The sequence below is a fragment of the Pristiophorus japonicus genome, chromosome 6 (genome assembly GCF_044704955.1).
Source record: "Pristiophorus japonicus isolate sPriJap1 chromosome 6, sPriJap1.hap1, whole genome shotgun sequence".
In the NCBI taxonomy this organism is placed as follows: Eukaryota; Metazoa; Chordata; class Chondrichthyes; family Pristiophoridae; genus Pristiophorus; species Pristiophorus japonicus.
In genome coordinates, this window is record NC_091982.1 from 10,110,953 (window position 1) to 10,128,321 (window position 17,369).

Here is a 17,369-nt window from a genome sequence, read left to right on the forward strand (position 1 = left end):
CACCCCCGCCCCTCTCCCCCACCCATAGATGGGGCATTGTGTGGGAATTGTTAACAGGTTTATTTGGTATGAAGTGAATTGCGACAGTATCATGACTTCTGGATTGGAAGAATCTCTCTCCCCTCCGATCCCCCACCCAGTCTCTCTTTTCCCCCCACCCCGACTCTCACTACCTCTCCCCCCAATCCCCCCCCCAGCTCTCTCTCTCCATCCCCCCAAGCTCTTGCTCTCTCTCCACCCCAAGCTCTCTCTCTCCCTCTCTCCTCCCCCCCACCAAGCTCGCTCTCCTCCCCACCCTCCCAGCTCCCCGCCACCCCCCCCAGCTCGCTCACCCTCCTCCCCACCTCCCCCCCAAGCTCACTCTCTCCCCCCGCCCAAAGTTCGCTCTCTCTCTCCCACCCCCCCAAAGCTCACTCTCTTCCCCCCTCCCCCCCCCCCCCCAAGCTCACTCTCCGCCCCCCCCACCCAAGCTCTCCCTTCCCCACCCACACCCCCCCCCCCTCATGCTCGCTCCCTTCCTCCCCACCAGGCTTTCTCTCCACCCCGCCCCCCCACCACCCCCTGCCGGGCCAAAACTCTCTCTTCCCCCCCCCACCCCCCCAAACGAGATCCCTCTCCCTGCCCCCCCCCCAACGCGATCCCTCTCCCTGCCCCCCCCAATGCGATCTCGGTCTCCCCCTCCCCCCACAAGCTGTGTGTCTCTCTCCCCACAAGCTCGCTCTCTCTCTTCCCCCCCCCTACCAACAAGCCCTCTCTCTCTCCCCCCCTCCCCAGCCCCCGCAAGCTCTCGCTCCCCCCACCCCTCCCAAGCTCACTCTCCTCCCACCCCTCCCAAGCTCACTCTCCCCCCACCCCTCCCAACCTCACTCTTGCCCCCCCCCCCCAAGCTCTCTCTCTCTCTCTCTCTCCCCCAAGCTCTAACTCCCCCACCCTTGTCAACCACCGCGACTCAGCGGCTTATCTCTCTCTCTCTCTCTTCCCCTGCGCCCGGCCATCCCTCTGCCCGCCCGCCTGCCTCTCTGCCCGCCCAGCCGCTACTCTTCCCGCACGGCCGTCCCTCTGTCCACCCGTCTTGGTCCGTCGGCAGGTTCTCGGAAGATCAGCAGCACACGTGGTCGGAGTGATTCCAGTTTGGGGCTGCTCTTCCGGTTCCGGCACTTCCAGAGGCATTGGGGGCGGGGACTCGATAGAAAAAGCACAGTACAAATAGTCACTTTGTTTTATTAAACCAGTATTCCTCATTACCTGTTGATACTCTAGGCTGTCTAACAGCACTGGGGTAGTGATTAACTCCTGGCTAAGTACACTCTATATTTCTGACATGCTGCATCTCAGTTGAATGCTTGGACTGCACTGAAATTGCATGTGCCTATTTACTGCTTGGGATGTTTGCACACGTCAACAATTCAGGGACTGTGTAGTGAATATCTGCTTCCTGATATTGTGATTTAGGTGCTTGTCTGTCTATCAGGACTGGAATTTATGGGCGATTTTAAGAGTTCACGCTGGCAACAGATAGCCTTGCCAAGTGGCAGTGCATACTAGAAATTTCAGTATGCACTGTCCAGAATTTTCTAACTATAGTCAGAAAATGAGTATTGTTCATGCCCAAATTGCTACCTGTGCCTAAATTGCCAAATGCACCTACGGTAGGGTAAGGCTCCCAGTCACCAGTGCAGACTCTCAAACTTATCTCTAGAATAGTAGTGGCACATACAATATTTATATGCATCTGGGGTAATTACAAGGAAATCACAATAGAGAGCACTCAATTGCTGAAAGTAGTCTTCAAGCTGTTAAAACTCGGCTCGCAAAGCAGAAGTCATGTTCTTTACTAACATGCTGAAACTGATTGCATGGAGGCTCTCACTGTCTGTTTGTGCAGAGATCCCCGCCTGGGAGCGCACTAACTTGATTCAGAGACCCCAGTGTTAGTTAATAAAAGTTGACATTTACAGGGGACATCCAGTGATGGATACGTTTTTACTTCAGATGTTACAGTCACTGCATCACCATGTTTACAAGATTTAAAGGGAAATGTTTGAAATGATAACATTATAGGAAAAAAGTAACAAATGAAACTATCCCAGACCAATCTCAGGTTTCAGCCATTGAGGTAATACTGTAGCGAACATGCTGGTAACTCTGAGCAAATTTAAGAGAAGAACTGTGAAGGCTAATTTCAATCTTTCCCGTTCTGTTTAGTTTGAATCCCTCTCCCCAACTCCCACCAAGGCCACAATAGAAACTGAAGTCACACAAGACAAAGGCTCTCTTTCAGTCTTTTCCTCCCCTCTTGGCTGAAGCTAAACACTAGTAACAGGAGTAGCACTGGGATTGAAGTGCTGGAACTTAAGAGACAGGAAACTCAGGAAATCCAGTGCAGATCCCAAGTAGTAACATTTGCCTAGAAATCCCGGTTGGCTGCTTCCCGCGGGCAATCGACTGAAATAGGGAAAAAAGATGCGTACTTACCTGAACCTGCTGCGCCCACGAGAGATCCCGATCAGAACTTCACTCACTGCGCGTCGGAGCGCATGCATGTCGGGACGTCCGTAAGCTGGAGTTGCAGTCACATGGCTCTGGGCAACCAATCCAGGTAAAGTATTTTCTCATTCACAATAATGGGAACTCTGTAAGTTGGAGTTCCCATTATTATGATTGATAAACTCCCCTAAATACCCAAAATATTAATAAAAAATAGAAAAAATACATTTTTAACATTAATTTAATGGCAGGTCGGCGAGTCGGTAGGCCCTGAGGTCGGCGAGTCGGTAGGCCCTGTGAGGTCGGCGAGTCGGTAGGCCCTGTGAGGTCGGTGAGTCAGTAGGCCCTGTGAGGTCGGCGAGTCGGTAGGCCCTGTGAGGTCGGCGAGTCGGTAGGCCCTGTGAGGTCGGCGAGTCGGTAGGCCCTGTGAGGTCGGCGAGTCGGTAGGCCCTGTGAGGTCGGCGAGTCGGTAGGCCCTGAGGTCGGCGAGTCGGTAGGCCCTGTGAGGTCGGCGAGCCGGGAGTTCGGAGGTCGGTGAGGTGAGCTGGTAAGTAGCTCTCTTTTCTCTATTTCTTTTCAGTAGATTTTAAACTAGATAAGGTTAACTAGAGCGATGGAAGTGCAACTCAGTCCCATGGAGTGCACATCCTGCAGCATGTGGGACGTCCTGGACGTTTCGCGCAGCCCAGACAACCCTGTGTACAGGTGCTGCATGTCTCCAGCTTCAAGTGCTCGAGCTCCGCGTTTCGGAGCTGGAACAGCGGGTGGAGTCAATAAGGTGCATCCACGAGGCTGGGAACTATGTGGACAGCACGTTTCAGGAGGTGCTCACCCTGCAGCTTAAAAGTGTGCAGGTAGAGGGGAAGTGGGTGACCACCAGACGTAGTAATTGTGCTAGGCAGGTAGCGCAGGAGTCCCCCCGTGAGTCCATCTCACTTTCAAACCAATATTCACTTCTGAGTATTGGTAAGGATGATGGTGCCTCTGGGGAGTGCAGCCAGAGCTAATTCCAAGGCACCACGGGTGGCTCAGCTGCACAGGGGGAAGGGACAAAGAACAAAAGAGCCTTAGTGATAGGGGATTCTATAGTTAGGGGAACAGACAGGCGTCTCTGTCGCCATAGACATGACTCCCGAATGGTTTTTGTGCCTGACTGGTGCCAGGGTTAAGGATGTCACAGAGCTGACGCAGGGCATTCTGGTGGGGGGGGGGGGAGGGTAAACAGCTAGAGGTCATGGTCCATATCGGGACCAACGACATCAGTAAAATAAAGGATGAGGCCCTACAGGAAGAATTTAGGGAACGAGGAAGAAAATTAAAGGGTAGGTCTTCAAAGGTAGTAATCTCCGGGTTACTACCAGTGCCACGTGCTAATGAGTATAAGAATAAAAGGATAGAGAGGATGAACACGTGGCTGGAAAGTTGGTGTAGGAGGAAGGGCATTAAATTCTTGAGGCATTGGGACCGCTTCTGGGGAGATGGGACCTGTACAACCCGGACGGGTTGCACCTCAACAGCGCCGGGACCAATATCCTCTCGGGGAGTTTTGCTAGTGCTGTTGGGGAGAGTTTAACCGAGCTTGGCAGGGGGATGAGAACCTGAGAATGAATTCAAAAAGAAGTAAAGCTGAAATTGGATAGCAAGAATCTAGAAAGTGAATCTTTAAGACAGAGGAAACAGAGTATGTAGTAAGCAAGGAGGTCTTCCTGTGCTGAATAGCACTTTAATGCAAGGAGTATAGCGAATAAGGCGGATGAGCTAAGAGCACAGGTAGACACTTGGGAGTATGACATTATAGCCATTGCAGAAACATAGCTGAAAGAGGGGCAGGTTTGGCAGATCAATATTCCAGGCTACAAGATTTTTAGACAAGATAGAGAGGGGGGTAAAAAGCGGGGTGGGGGGGGGAGGGGGAGATTGCGGTACTGATTAAATAAAATATTACAGCAGTGAGGAGGGATGATATGTTAGAGGGATCATCAAATTAGGTAATATGGGTCGAATTGAAAAATAAAAAAGAGGCGATCACACTGCTGGGCGTGTATTATAAACCCCCAAACAATGGGAGGTAGATAGAGGAGCAAATATGTAGGCAAATTGCTGTGAAGTCCAAAAACCATAGGGTAGTAATAGTAGGGGATTTTAACTATCCAAATATTGATTGGGACAAATTTAGTGTGAAGAGTATAGAGGGTGCGGAATTCTTGAAATGCATTCAAGAGAACTTTTTTAGTCAGTATGTAGCAAGCCCAACACGAGAGGGGACGGTCTTGGATTTAGTTTTGGAGAATGAAGCTGGGCAGGTCGAAGGGGTATTAGTGGGAGAGCACTTGGGTGCCATTGACCATAATTCAGTCAGATTCAAGTTGGTTATGGATAAGGACAAGAATAGGCCTGGAATAAAAGTTCCGAATTGGAGGAAAGCTAATTTTGCTAAGTTAAGGAGTGATTTGGCCATGGTGGACTGGAAACAGCTACTTGTGGGTAAATCAGTGTTGGAACAGTGGGAGGCATTTAAGGAGGAGATCCGGAAGGCTCAGGCCAAACATGTGCCCTTAAAGAAAAAGGCTGGGAAAAATAATTCTAGAGCCCCTTGGATGTCTGGGGACTTACAGGGGGAGGATTAAGAAAAATAGGGACGCTTATATCATATATCAACGGCTAAATACTATAGAATCTTTAGAGGAATATAGAAAGTTACGAAGCAAAATTAAAAAGGATATTAGGAATGCTAAGAAAGAGCAGGAGAAATTCTTGGCCAGTAAAATTAAGGAAAACCCTAAGATGTTCTTTAAATAGATTAAGAGTAAGAGGGTAACTAAAGAAAGGGTAGGGCCTATTCGAGACCATGAGGGTAATCTTTGTGTGGAGGCGGAAGATGTTGGGAGGGTTCTTAAGGAATACTTTGCATCTGTTTTTACAAAGGAAAGGGGCAATGCAGATACTGCTAGCGAGGAAGTGTGAGATATTCTGGATGAAATAAATATAGTGAGAGAGGAAGTATTAAGGGGTTTAGCAGCTTTGAAAGTAGATAAGTCCCCAGGCCCAGATGAAATGCATCTCAGGCTGTTGAGCGAAGTAAAAGAGGAAATAGCAAAGGCCTTGATCATCATTTTCCTGTTGTCTCTGGATCCGGGCATGGTGCCGGAGGATTGGAGGACTGCTAATCTAATACCCTTGTTTAAGAAGGGAGAAAGGGATAGGCCGAGTAATTACAGGCCTGTCAGCCTAACCTCAGTGGCGGGAAAATTATTGGAAAAAATCCTGAAAGACAGGATAAATCTGCATTTGGAAAGGCAAGAATTAATTAGGGACAGTCAGCACGGATTTGTTAAGGGAAGATCGTGTCTGGACTAACCCGATTGAATTTTTTGAGGAGGTAACCAAGAGGATCGATGAGGGTAGTGCGTATGATGTAGTATATATGGACTTTAGCAAAGCATTTGAAAAGGTCCCACATGGTAGAATGATCATGAAGGTTAAAGCCCATGGAATACAGGGCAAAGTGTCAAGTTGGATCCAAAATTAGCTTGGAGGTAGGAAGCAAAGAGTCATGATTGATGGATGTTTTTGTGACTGGAAGGATGTTTCCAGTGGGGTTCCGCAGGTCTCAGTACTGGGACCCTTGCTTTTTGTGGTATATATCAACGATTTAGATTTGAATATAGGGAGTATGATTAAGAAGTTTGCAGACGACACTAAAATTGGCTGTGTAGTTAATAATGAAGAGAAAAGTCACGGGCTGCAGGAGGATATCAATCTACTGGTCAGGTGAGTAGAGCAGTGGCAAATGGAATTTAATTCAAAGAAGTGTTAGGTAATGCACTTTGGGAGGGCTAATAAGGAAAGGTTAAACACATTAAGCGGTAGGCCACTTAATAGTGTAGATGAACAAAGGATGCTTGTCCACAGATCCCTGAAAGTAACAGGCCAGGTGGATAAGGTGGTTAAAAAGGCATACGGAAAGCTTGCCTTTATTGGCCGAGGCAGAGAATATAAGAGCAGGGATGTTATGCTTAAATTGTATAATACTTTGGCCACAGCTGGAGTATTGCGTGCAGTTTTGGTCACCGTATTAAAGGAAGGACGTGATTGCACTAGAGAGGGTGCAGAGGAGATTTACTAGGATGCTGCTTGGAATGGAGAATCTTATTTATGAGGACAGATTGGATAGACTGGGTTTGTTCTCATTGGAACAAAGGAGGTTGAGAGGAGACCTCATTGAGGTGTACAAAATATTGAAGTGCCTGGACATAGGGCCTATTTCCATTGGTGGAGGGGTCTATTACGAGGGGGCATAGTTTTAAGGTGGTTTGTGGAAGGTTTAGAAGGGATTTGAGGTGGGGGGGCTTCTTTACGCAGAGGGTTGTGGGGATCTAGAACTCGCTGCCTGGAAGAATGGTGGATGCAGAAACCCTCACCACTTTTAAGAGATGGTTGAATGGGCACTTAAAGTGCAGCAACCTGCAGAGTTACGGACCTAGAGCTGGTAATTGGGATTAGACTGGATGACCTTTTGTTGTTTGTTGGACCGAGCAGATATAATGGTAAATACTGCAGGGAATAGAATATGGCCAGGGTGATCTCCTGGACGGGTCAGAGAGGAATTTTCCCAGATTTTCTCTCCTTAAATTGGCCTGAGTTTTTATCTGGTTTTTGCCTCTCCCAGGAGATCACATGGCTCCAGTTGAGGTGAAATGTAGAATGTTTTAGTATAAGGGGTGTCGCAGTTGTGGTGAGGCGGATTGGTTGGGCTGGGTGCTCTTTGCCTTTCCTTCATTGTTCATAGGTTTATGTGTAACCTTTAGGGCTGCTGACCAAGGGCCGTGTGGCTCTTTGTCGGCCGGCGTGGACACGATGGGCTGGATTCCTTCTGCGCTGTAAATTTCTATGTTTCTATTAAAGTTATGTCTTTTTTTAAATCAGAAAAATATATATTTTTTATAAGTTTTTTTTAAATTATGGTTTTATATAAGCTGTGTTTAAAATTTTTTTATTTTATTATGTTTTTGTGTGCTTTACCACTCTTACACCTATAAAAGTAGGCTATGCGCCTGTTTTTATCAGGCGCAAGAGTTTTCAGGATATTTGCTGGACAAGATATGCGTAAATACTGCAATCTTGCCCGTGCAAATGTCCTCGCTCCCAAGATGCGGAGGACCTGTCAAGCTTATTGAAAAAGCAGGTTTTCAGCGTATGCGCATTGTGCGCTGAAAACCGGCTTTTGTGATGCCTTCCCGGGTCCGTACCCACTCCGTACGGACCCAGGGAGGCCGGGATTTCTGGGCCATTAACTATGAATTACCAGACCTAGAGCAGCAGCGGTGACAAACAAAGATGTCTCAGTAGTTTCTCCCCAACCCAGTGCCAACACCCCCTGAGGAAGTACACCTGGTCAGATAGTACCAACACAAACTGAGGAGCCCATACCCCATTACCTGAAAAGTCCCCTCCCCCAGACAGTACTAATAATATCGGAGAAGTACAATCCCAAACCCCCGCCCAGATAGTATCAACACCCCTGAGGAATACATCCATCCACACAGTGCCAGCTGTGAGGAGTGCACCCTAGACATGACCAACATTCCCTGAAAACACCCAGCCAGCTAGTAGCAACAACCCTTTATATGTACATTCTCCTATACTGACTCTCAGCAGTATATCCTACACACAGTACTAACAGCTCCATGAAGTGCTAACTCGTCCACCCCTGCTTCCCCAAGGCCTGGGGAAAAACAAGAAATCCACCGTGGTGGGTCTACTTTCCTTTTTTCTTACAGTGTGAACATTACAGTGAGTTGGTCTGGACTGAAGCAAAATCTTTAGATTAAAAGCATATCACAATTAAAAATCTGCAAATTCTGATATACCAAATGATGAACAAAATCGAAAATCATGAATATTAAATGACATGCAGACATGAGCAGATATCAGATGGATGGGAATGTGCAGGCAACAAAACCATTTACAGTTGGGAATGTAAATCTGTGATGCTGCTGTTTTAAAGGAGCTTTCTTATTAACAATAAATATTCTAACAGATTAGAGTGACCCAAGACTATTATCAACAACTTGCATTTATATACCATCTCTAACGTAAAAAAACATCCCAAGGTGTTTCACATAAGCGTAATCAGACAAAAATGGGTGCCGTGACAAAAAGAGAGAGATTAGGAGGGTTGCTCAAAAAAATTGGTCAAAGAGATGAGTTTTAAGGAGAGACTAAAAGGAAATGGAGAGGCATAGGCATTTAGGGAGTGAATTAGAGTATGGAGCCTAGTCAGCTGACCCCACAGCCACCAATGGTGGAGCAAAGGGAGGGGGATACAAGAGGCCAGAATTGGAGGATCAAAGATTTCTGGGAGTGGGAGTAAATTCTAGGGGACGGGAGGAGGTTACAGGAATAGGGAGGGCCAAGACCAGAAAGGACATAAATATAAGGATGTGAGGTATTGGGGACTGGGAGCCAGTGTAACTATCACTGAATGTCATGACAACCTTTACACCACTTCCTCTGTGCAAACCCAGCCAATTCTCTTTTATAAAGGTCATGTTAACCTGGGTTTGCGAAACCACACAGTCAAGCTTAGAATTAATGAGGCCACTGACACCCTATTAGCAACCTGCTCTGTGCATACACAGCTCTGTCATCACTAGCTATTCATACGGATCAGAGAAATGAGGACTAAAACATTACACAGGACTGATTTTGAGATCCGTGCATTCCAGAACAGCCGGCAACTGGGTTTTCTAGATATTGGAAGCTCAGCACATGAGTACTATTTAAGATGCTGGTACCTTGTAGATGGAGCATGATAATATGGAGGATGGTAAAAAATTGTGAGCACACTGCCCTAAAGGTTAACTGCCTGAAGTTAAAGGGATGTGACCACTAACATTAAAATGGCCATGTACATGGGGATTAAAATATGTTTGAGCTTCTTAAAAGTTCAAAAATGCTTTCAACATTTTCAGCCTTTGCAAAGGTTGCAAAAGAATGAAGATGTGACAGCCAAGAGCAAAAGAACAGAAAAGCCAACATGGAGATACAAAACAGAATCTGTAGCAAATGGCAGAGGAGTGGTGCTTCTCGACCCGTTTGTGGCTGGTGAAGTGGTTGTGTTACTGTATGAGGTGTGTGTGAGGAGTGGTGCCCTGTTTGGAACTCCGGTACACCCTCATCAGAGAAGTCAGCCATGCTTGGCAGGAGTTGGCGGCCACACTCAACACTGTCTATAGTACTGCAAGACATGGGAACAGATGCAGCAGACAACGCAGTAAGGAATATGGCAAGATAGCCAACACCACCACATACTAGGTAGATGGCCCAAGATTCCATAATACAAACTGTTGCCCGTCACCTGTTTCACATCCACTGCTACCCCATGACAAGCCCCCTCAAACTTTGCAGTTCTGTTACTGTATCTCAACACCCCCATACCTCAGCAAGGTGTACGGTCAAGATGCAATGTACAACTGAAAGCCTTGCACAATCAATCTTCAAAAGATCTTTGTATATTGCAAAATTGTAACATTGTAAAATAACCTAGCTGCATGATGCATTCTCACTTGCACACAGGTTGGTCGTCAAGTTGAGTACATGTGTCACAATGCATGTACTCCTTCAACTTACAGGGTCTCAAGACTAATTTTCTGCCTGCACTACAAGATGGTACAATATCCAAGGGGTAGGTCCTAATTGGAGAAACTCATAGTATTGCCCACTTGCATGCATACCTTAACCTGACTGCCTCAAAAATGTAATCTCATCCAAAACTGTTGCCCGGATCCTATCCTGCACTTAAGCCCTGCTCACCTATTCTCACCAACCTCCACTGGATCACTGCCTCGATGTATTAATTTCAAAATAATTGTTCTCTCCACAACCTCACTCTACCCTACCTCTGCAGCCTCCCCCTGCATAGTGTCCAGATTAACAAGAGTGGAAGAACTTTCAGCCATCATGCCCCTGGATTTTGAAATTCTCTTCCTAAACCTTTCCATCTGACTACATCTCTTCGCACTTTCAAAAACCTCAAAACCAATTTTTTTTGATCACACTATCAGTCACTCCCGAACCTTCTCCCAAGGCCTGCTCAATACTCATTCTCCTCCCTTTTTGTGTAGTGCCTGTGTTTCACTGCGTTAAAGGTGCCATACAAGTGCAAGTTGTTATTTTATTGATCACAGTCTGTCAGGCTAGTAGGATACAAGGACATAAATTTAAACTGATGACAAGTAAATTTGAAACAGGCCTTAGAAAAAAGGTCTGTACTCTCAGATGAAAAAATGTGTGCAGTAATCTATCAAGTAAGGTAGTGGAGTCAAAAACATTAAGTGTATTCAAAATGTTGTTGGATGTTAGACTGAGTGAATTGGAGTACTAGAGAGATGAACTCGATTGGCCAAATGCTGTGCTCACCACACTACAGGGCCACCCATTAGAGATGGTTAGAGCAATTGTCCACCAGAGAGGGCTAGTACATTTAGCCATCAGAGGCGCTTTGTCCAGGGCTGCATTCTCCCATCCCATCGGCTGCCCTTGCCCCTGTGACTACTTTAAGTTCTGCTCATTACAATTTTGCATCCATGTGTTTTCTTTTTATCTTGATTCTCTCTTCACTCTGTGGCTGTAACTAAATAGTTCAAAAAAGAGCCAGGAACTCTGAGAATTACTGAGTGCAAGAGAAGGCTGAATGTCGATGAGAGTGAGTTAGTGTTAGTGAGTGTGAGAATCAGTGAGTGAATACAAGAGTATGGGTGAATGAGTGTGTGTGTCAGACAAGAAGTGTGAGAGTGGGTATGAATGTGTGTGAGAGAGAGAGAGTGAATGATTGTGAGAATGTGAGCACCAGCTGTTTCACTGATAACAGGACTGGAGATTTCTTGTATCACAGACCTGAACAGCTCAATACCAATATATTGAAACAGAACATTTTTTTTTCCACTTGTAGTTGCAATTTCAGTGATTGCAAATTGTTTAATTACTTGTCTGAGTTCAGAGGAATTTCAGGTCTCAGGTTCGTTAGCCATTGCCCACCCAGTTCAATCTTGTGATGGAGGTAAATGGCACTCGACTGCCCCATTTTTGTTGTGGAAATGATGCAGCAACCTGTGTATTGAATGCGACCTGGAGCATCGTCAGCAGCATCAGTGAAATTCAACACATGGAAAATTCACACAGGGAGTTACTCCACTAAAATGGAAAATTAAGGCTTTTGTATTTTTATTATGATGGAACAGAGCAGTACCGCGCCTCGCATCAGACAGGGCTAGTCAATGCCATCCTCACCGCCCCACAAGATCATTGACCAGAGATGGTTAGACATTGGGTCACCCACCAGAGATGCCCCTTTGACTGCCCCAATCCTCTGTGACCAACTTCTGCTCATTGCATCCACACATGTCCATTATGTCACATTCAGATCCCTTCCTACATATTAAAAAGTTGTGAAAATATGAGTAGAGTTTGCCATATCAAATGGGACATATAGATACATTTATCTCCTGGTGCCCTTATCACAATCAATAGCTCTTTGGGAATACTGTTTCAGTTATTGTTTGATGCTATTGTACTAAACAGAATACAGATTGGCACAACAGCAATGGAGAGGGGGAAGGAGTGGAAGGTGAGGCTCACAATCTTGCGGGGGGGTGGGGGGGGGAAAGAAATGAGGGTCACAATCTTGCTATAGTTCTCAAATGTTAGTTTTTTCTCAGCAGGTCCTTTGCTAAACTTACCCCTTTCATTTCAATGACTCCAGGCCGGGCGTGGAATTTTACCGTTTTTAATCTTGCCCTCTCTTTCTTCTCAACTCTGAGAAATAAAAACACAAAATAAAATGTCAGAAACCAGTAACTGGAACCTGACCAGACATTATCCCTGAGGCCAAGGAGCACTCTATATCCAGTATCAGGAGGATACACAGAAAGATATGCAATGCTGAGCAGGTAGTCCTTGTAACATGGGATCTTTGCACTTTTAGTACTCCTGCCAATATGGATTAAGGAGTTGTCTATCCTGCCTGACCGAGATGAGAATGAACAGGAAAGCAAATATCCCTCCTTGCAATATGGGTTGCTGCAATGGCAGACCTGTTAAGGCAGCCTAAAATGACACTCCAGAATTTGTGATTTCACTCCCTGGAACATTCCTCGTAACTTATACCACCGGTGTGACCTAGCACAGAGGAAGGTCCTTGATGGTCTTCAACTCAGCAAAAAAATAAGGGAACACTTAAAAATATAAACAGAAAGCACTCCCACAACTCTGTCCTTTCTTAAAGAAAACTGACATAAAATATAAAATATGAAAAAATGGCAACAAATAATTAAGACAGGAAAGGAAAAAGTTGAAAGAAGAAAGGAAGATAGAAAGAAGGGAAATGAGGCACATTTGAATCATAAGCATATTGCTTATAACAATCTAACAATAGTGATGAGCCACAAAAAAGCATTTTATCTCACATTTCAGAAATATCTTAAAGCACTTTACATACAATGAGTTACTTTACAATGAAGTGACTTATGTAGACAAACATGACAGCCATTTTGCCAAAAACTAGGTCCCTGAAACAGCAATGAGATTCATGTCTAGTTCATTAGTTTTAGGTGGTGTTGGTTGCAGGAAATGAACTCTACGCACTTCATTTAATGGTGGCATGAGATCTTCAACATCCACCTGAACAGGCAGAGAACCTTGGTTTAATATTCCATCTCCAACAATGCAGCCTCTTCAGCCTAGATTATGTGCTTAAGTCCTGGCATGAAGCTTGAACCCACAATCCTGTGATGCAGTTAACAGCATTACAAACTGAGCTAAGCAGACGCTTGAGGCCTAATTTTCAGAGTAAAATATTTCAATGGCATGCTTTCCCAGGATGGTTGAAAGCAGATTAATCTTTTAGACTTAACATTATGGCGCCCTCACCAAATATCAAAACACTGTCTTCTGTGGGCGTGGCACCACCAGTGTCCAAAAGAAATACTAATTTTAACCATTTTTTTTTTTTATTAGCAATATAATTCGAATCATGTTAGCAGTAACCTAACCTGATGACTGGCAGCAAGAACCTGGAGTTGTGAGCATCTTCGAATCAGGGGCTGTAATTCTGTTATTAGCAGGTTGTCATATTATGGGGTTGAAATTCGGTATCGTCCCTTTTGGGGGAACCAAGGCGAGGCGGGACTTTCTGCGCCTGGCGGACGCAATGTCAGACGCTCCACTTCCTCTCGGGGGATGTACTGGGGCAGTAAGCGCACGCAGATGCGAGCACAGGGACCACCTCCTCCATTAAATGGGAGAGCAGGCTGCGAGCTCTGCAATGGGGCAAGGGGCCTCCACTAGGTCACTGGGGATACGGGATGCCGTGGCCGCAGCCCGGCACAGAAGCAGAGTGCCGTGCACCATTGCGGCACGGACCCTGCGAAATGAAGAACAGAAGGTCGGCTGCGAGAAAAAGATGGCACCGTCCACCTCCCCTTTAATTTCCACCCCGCGAGCGGAGTGCTGCCCGGTTCACAACAACTAGCGCTGCCATCGCCCATAGCAACTTCAAGGGGCGCTGCCCAATTTTTGCCACGGGGCAAAAACAGCACACAGCACAGAGTGATGATGGCAAGAGCGGGGTGGTGCCAGTTTTGCACCTCTGCTAACTCTCATGCAATTTTGTGGAAGCCACTAGCGCACCCTCCTGGGCGAAAATCCATTTGCCCAGAGGTGCTAACAGCAGGCGAACAGGAGCCCAATTTCATCCCCTTTATGTTTCCGGCGTACAAAGGGGGTTTTACCAATCTTTCAGAGGTCCCCTCATTTTATTGTGTATGGCACATTCCCAGTGTGATTTGTGTCACCAACTGAAAGCGTGGTGGGCATGATTTTGTGGGCAGAGGTAATAATTGTGCAAGTGTAGCTTGTTAAAGTGGCATGATCATGATATAGCATATATATTGAATGGATTTTTCACATCAGTTTTCACAAAGGAAGACTATAGACAAACTCTAGTCTTATAATAAATAGGTAAATAATCTACAACACCTAGAAGTTAGCAAAGAATGTTATGTAGAAACTGAGAGGTTTCAATATCAACAATGCTCCTGAATTATACAGGATACATTTTTTAATTCTTAGCGAATAAGAAAAGGAAATCAATGAAGTTCTGTTTGATAATTTTCAGAGCTCCTTGATTATGAAGTGGCATCTAAGGATTGGAAGATAGCAAGTACAATTGCAATATTCAACAAAGGAGTAAGACTGATGAACAGACTAATGAGTCAGAGGTTCCCAGTTGGTTTTGCCAATTTGACCATAACTAATGTTCTGTATGTTCACCTTATTGTGGAGTAAAGCAATTTAATGATTTGAAGCAAGCCTCACCTCACCTAGTGTCAACCTGATTCGGCAGAGAGTTTGAAGAAATACTCACATAAAAGACACATATCCAGTTCAGATTCCATTTTTACATCTGCAGATCTTACTATCATTTATGTAGATATAGGAAAGTGCAAGTCAGCTCTTATAAAGGTCAAGGTTCAAGCTGGTTATAGGAGCGACTGGCGCCACTAAATCCAACTAGGTTTCTACAGCAGACCAGAATTTGTAACATAGAACATCCTCAAGTATGAGGTCAAAGATGGTGCTGAACTTTTGTACGTAGAGACAGAAGATCCAGAAAAAGAATCACAGAATACAGATCAGTTATATAACTGAGCGGACAAATAATAAACAGGAGACTGAGAAAATTTAAGGAGTATGGAATTAGGGGGAGGATAGCAAGTTGGATTAAAAACTGGTTAGAAGGAAGGAAACAGAATTGAAGTTAAGTACAGTTTATCAGGCTGATTGTAAGAAGGTATGGTATCCCATCGGGTTCTGTTCTGGGTCCGCTTCTTTCCCTTCATTCAGTTAAGTCCTTTAAATAATGCAGGTACAGTGGAGAGCTTCACCAGAAAAGCATCATGGATATTCCCTGGATAACAGGCATTAATATATAGGATCACATTTCGGTTGTCAGAAACCACCAGAACATTTTTAGTAGTACGCTTTCCTGTTTATGTATACATTAGGGTTAATGTAAAGAATCTGTTAACTATATGGGTTTCATCTAAAATGTCCTGAACTCTTGGAAAGCTTGCCAGGTGATAAAAGTTCTCTGTCCTCTCCGATTCATGTCGTCTTTCCACGAGGGAAGCGATAAAGGTGTTTTGCCTGGCAAATGTGCGTCAGTCATTTGCTCTGTACAGGCATAAACTGCAGACTGGTTTATCTGGCAAATGTCTCCTGTGGAGGCCTGGAAAGAAAATGTTGCATAAAAGCTCAATGCTGTTTTGACCTTCAGAACTATGGGAGGAGACTTGAGGTTGGTAAGTCAATTTGCAGCAGTTGGCTTAGCTCAGTCACTGCCTCTGCAGTGAAGCAGAGCTGGCAAAGACATCTCTGCTGTCGAAGTGTAATGGTCTGTAAAGACAGGTGCTTTGGTATTGATAGATGTAAATATACTGTCTGAGGTGTCTTTGAACTTGAAGACTTTACACGCTTGTGAGCTGCTCTTCAGCTGATTAGTGCAACACAATGGAAAAGGCCCCAAAAGTTCCCATCCTCACAACTTTCTTAGCTGCAACCTGTAATTCAGCAGCAATTGACAATGCTCCACAAATTTAATGCTTAGCATAAAAGCATAAGGACACAGGGGAGAAAAGTATGCAAGAAGTTCAATACAGAAGTAGATAAATGCATCTTACCTAAAGAAAACCCTATATTTAAACACTATCTGAAACTACAACAACCATGCTTTAATAATTAGGCCAAAACTGGCCATGGCAGTTGAGCAGATATGTACCTATTTTATATGGACAAGATGTGTGATGGTCACAGAGCCTCATCCAATGTCATGGAATTTAGTGTGGGACTTCATTTGAATAATGTTACTATTTAAATATGGGTTGTATTTGTTTGAGGTACCTTCTCCTTTCTGCCCTAAAAATTGTGACTCGCAGAATTTGGTACACTACAGGGTGGTGCACCAGATTTTACACGCTGCACATGCCACCAACGAGGCTCTGTGCCATCAGAGTAGTATATAAATTTATTTTCTTTCACAAAATTAATTGCACATACACTTGGCTGTTGTTAGGCCAACATCACAAAAACAAACATTATCCATTGAACAATGAACACCAACAACTTGCATTTAAGTAGCACCTTTATCATAGGAAAATATCCCAAGCCACTTTACAGGAGCATAATCAGACAAAAAATTGACTGAGCCAAAGGGAGATATTGGAGGGGGTGACTAAAAGCTTGGTTAAAGAGGTAGGTTTTAAGGAGATGCAGACATTTAGCGACAAAACTGCAGAGCATAGGGTCTAGATAGCCTAAGGCCCGGCTGCCAATGCTGAGGTGAAGGGAGTGTGGGATACATAAGAGTTGGAGGAATGCAGAGTTCAACAACTTGCATTTATATAGTGCCTTTTGAATGCAGAGTTCTTGGAGGGTTATAGGACTGGAGGAGGGTGCAGAGATAGGGAGGGGTGAGGCCGTGAAGGATTTGAACATGTATGAGAATTTTAAATTTGAGGCGTTGCTGGACTGGGTGCCAATGTAAGTCAGAGAGCACAGGGATGAGCTGGACTTGGTATGGGTTAGAATATAGACAGCAGAATTTTGGATGAGCTTGAGTTTATGAAGGGTGGAAGATGAAAGGTCTGACAAAGAACACTGGAATAGTCAAGTCTGGAGGTAACAAAAGCATGGATGAAGGTTTCAACAGCAGCTGGACGGAGGCAGGGGCAGAGATGGCAATGTTATGGAGGTGAAACTAGACATGCCTTTTGTGATGGAGTGTATATGGGATTGGAAGCTCAGCTTAGGGTTAAATAGGACAT

General features: G+C 45.1%; 2 protein-coding genes across 7 annotated transcripts in view; one reads left to right on the plus strand and one right to left on the minus strand.

The window, feature by feature from the left end:
- tex11 (testis expressed 11) overlaps positions 1 to 17,369 on the plus strand; it is a 454,209-nt gene that overhangs the window by 433,962 nt on the left and 2,878 nt on the right. The window lies entirely within an intron of this gene.
- The window catches only part of dlg3 (discs, large homolog 3 (Drosophila)), a 779,594-nt gene that overhangs the window by 45,226 nt on the left and 716,999 nt on the right, over positions 1 to 17,369 (minus strand). For all 6 annotated transcript variants that reach the window (XM_070882612.1, XM_070882613.1, XM_070882615.1 and 3 more), the window contains one exon: positions 12,228 to 12,303. In XM_070882612.1, the coding sequence (XP_070738713.1) occupies positions 12,228 to 12,303 (76 nt within the window). The remainder of the gene's footprint in view (positions 1 to 12,227; positions 12,304 to 17,369) is intronic.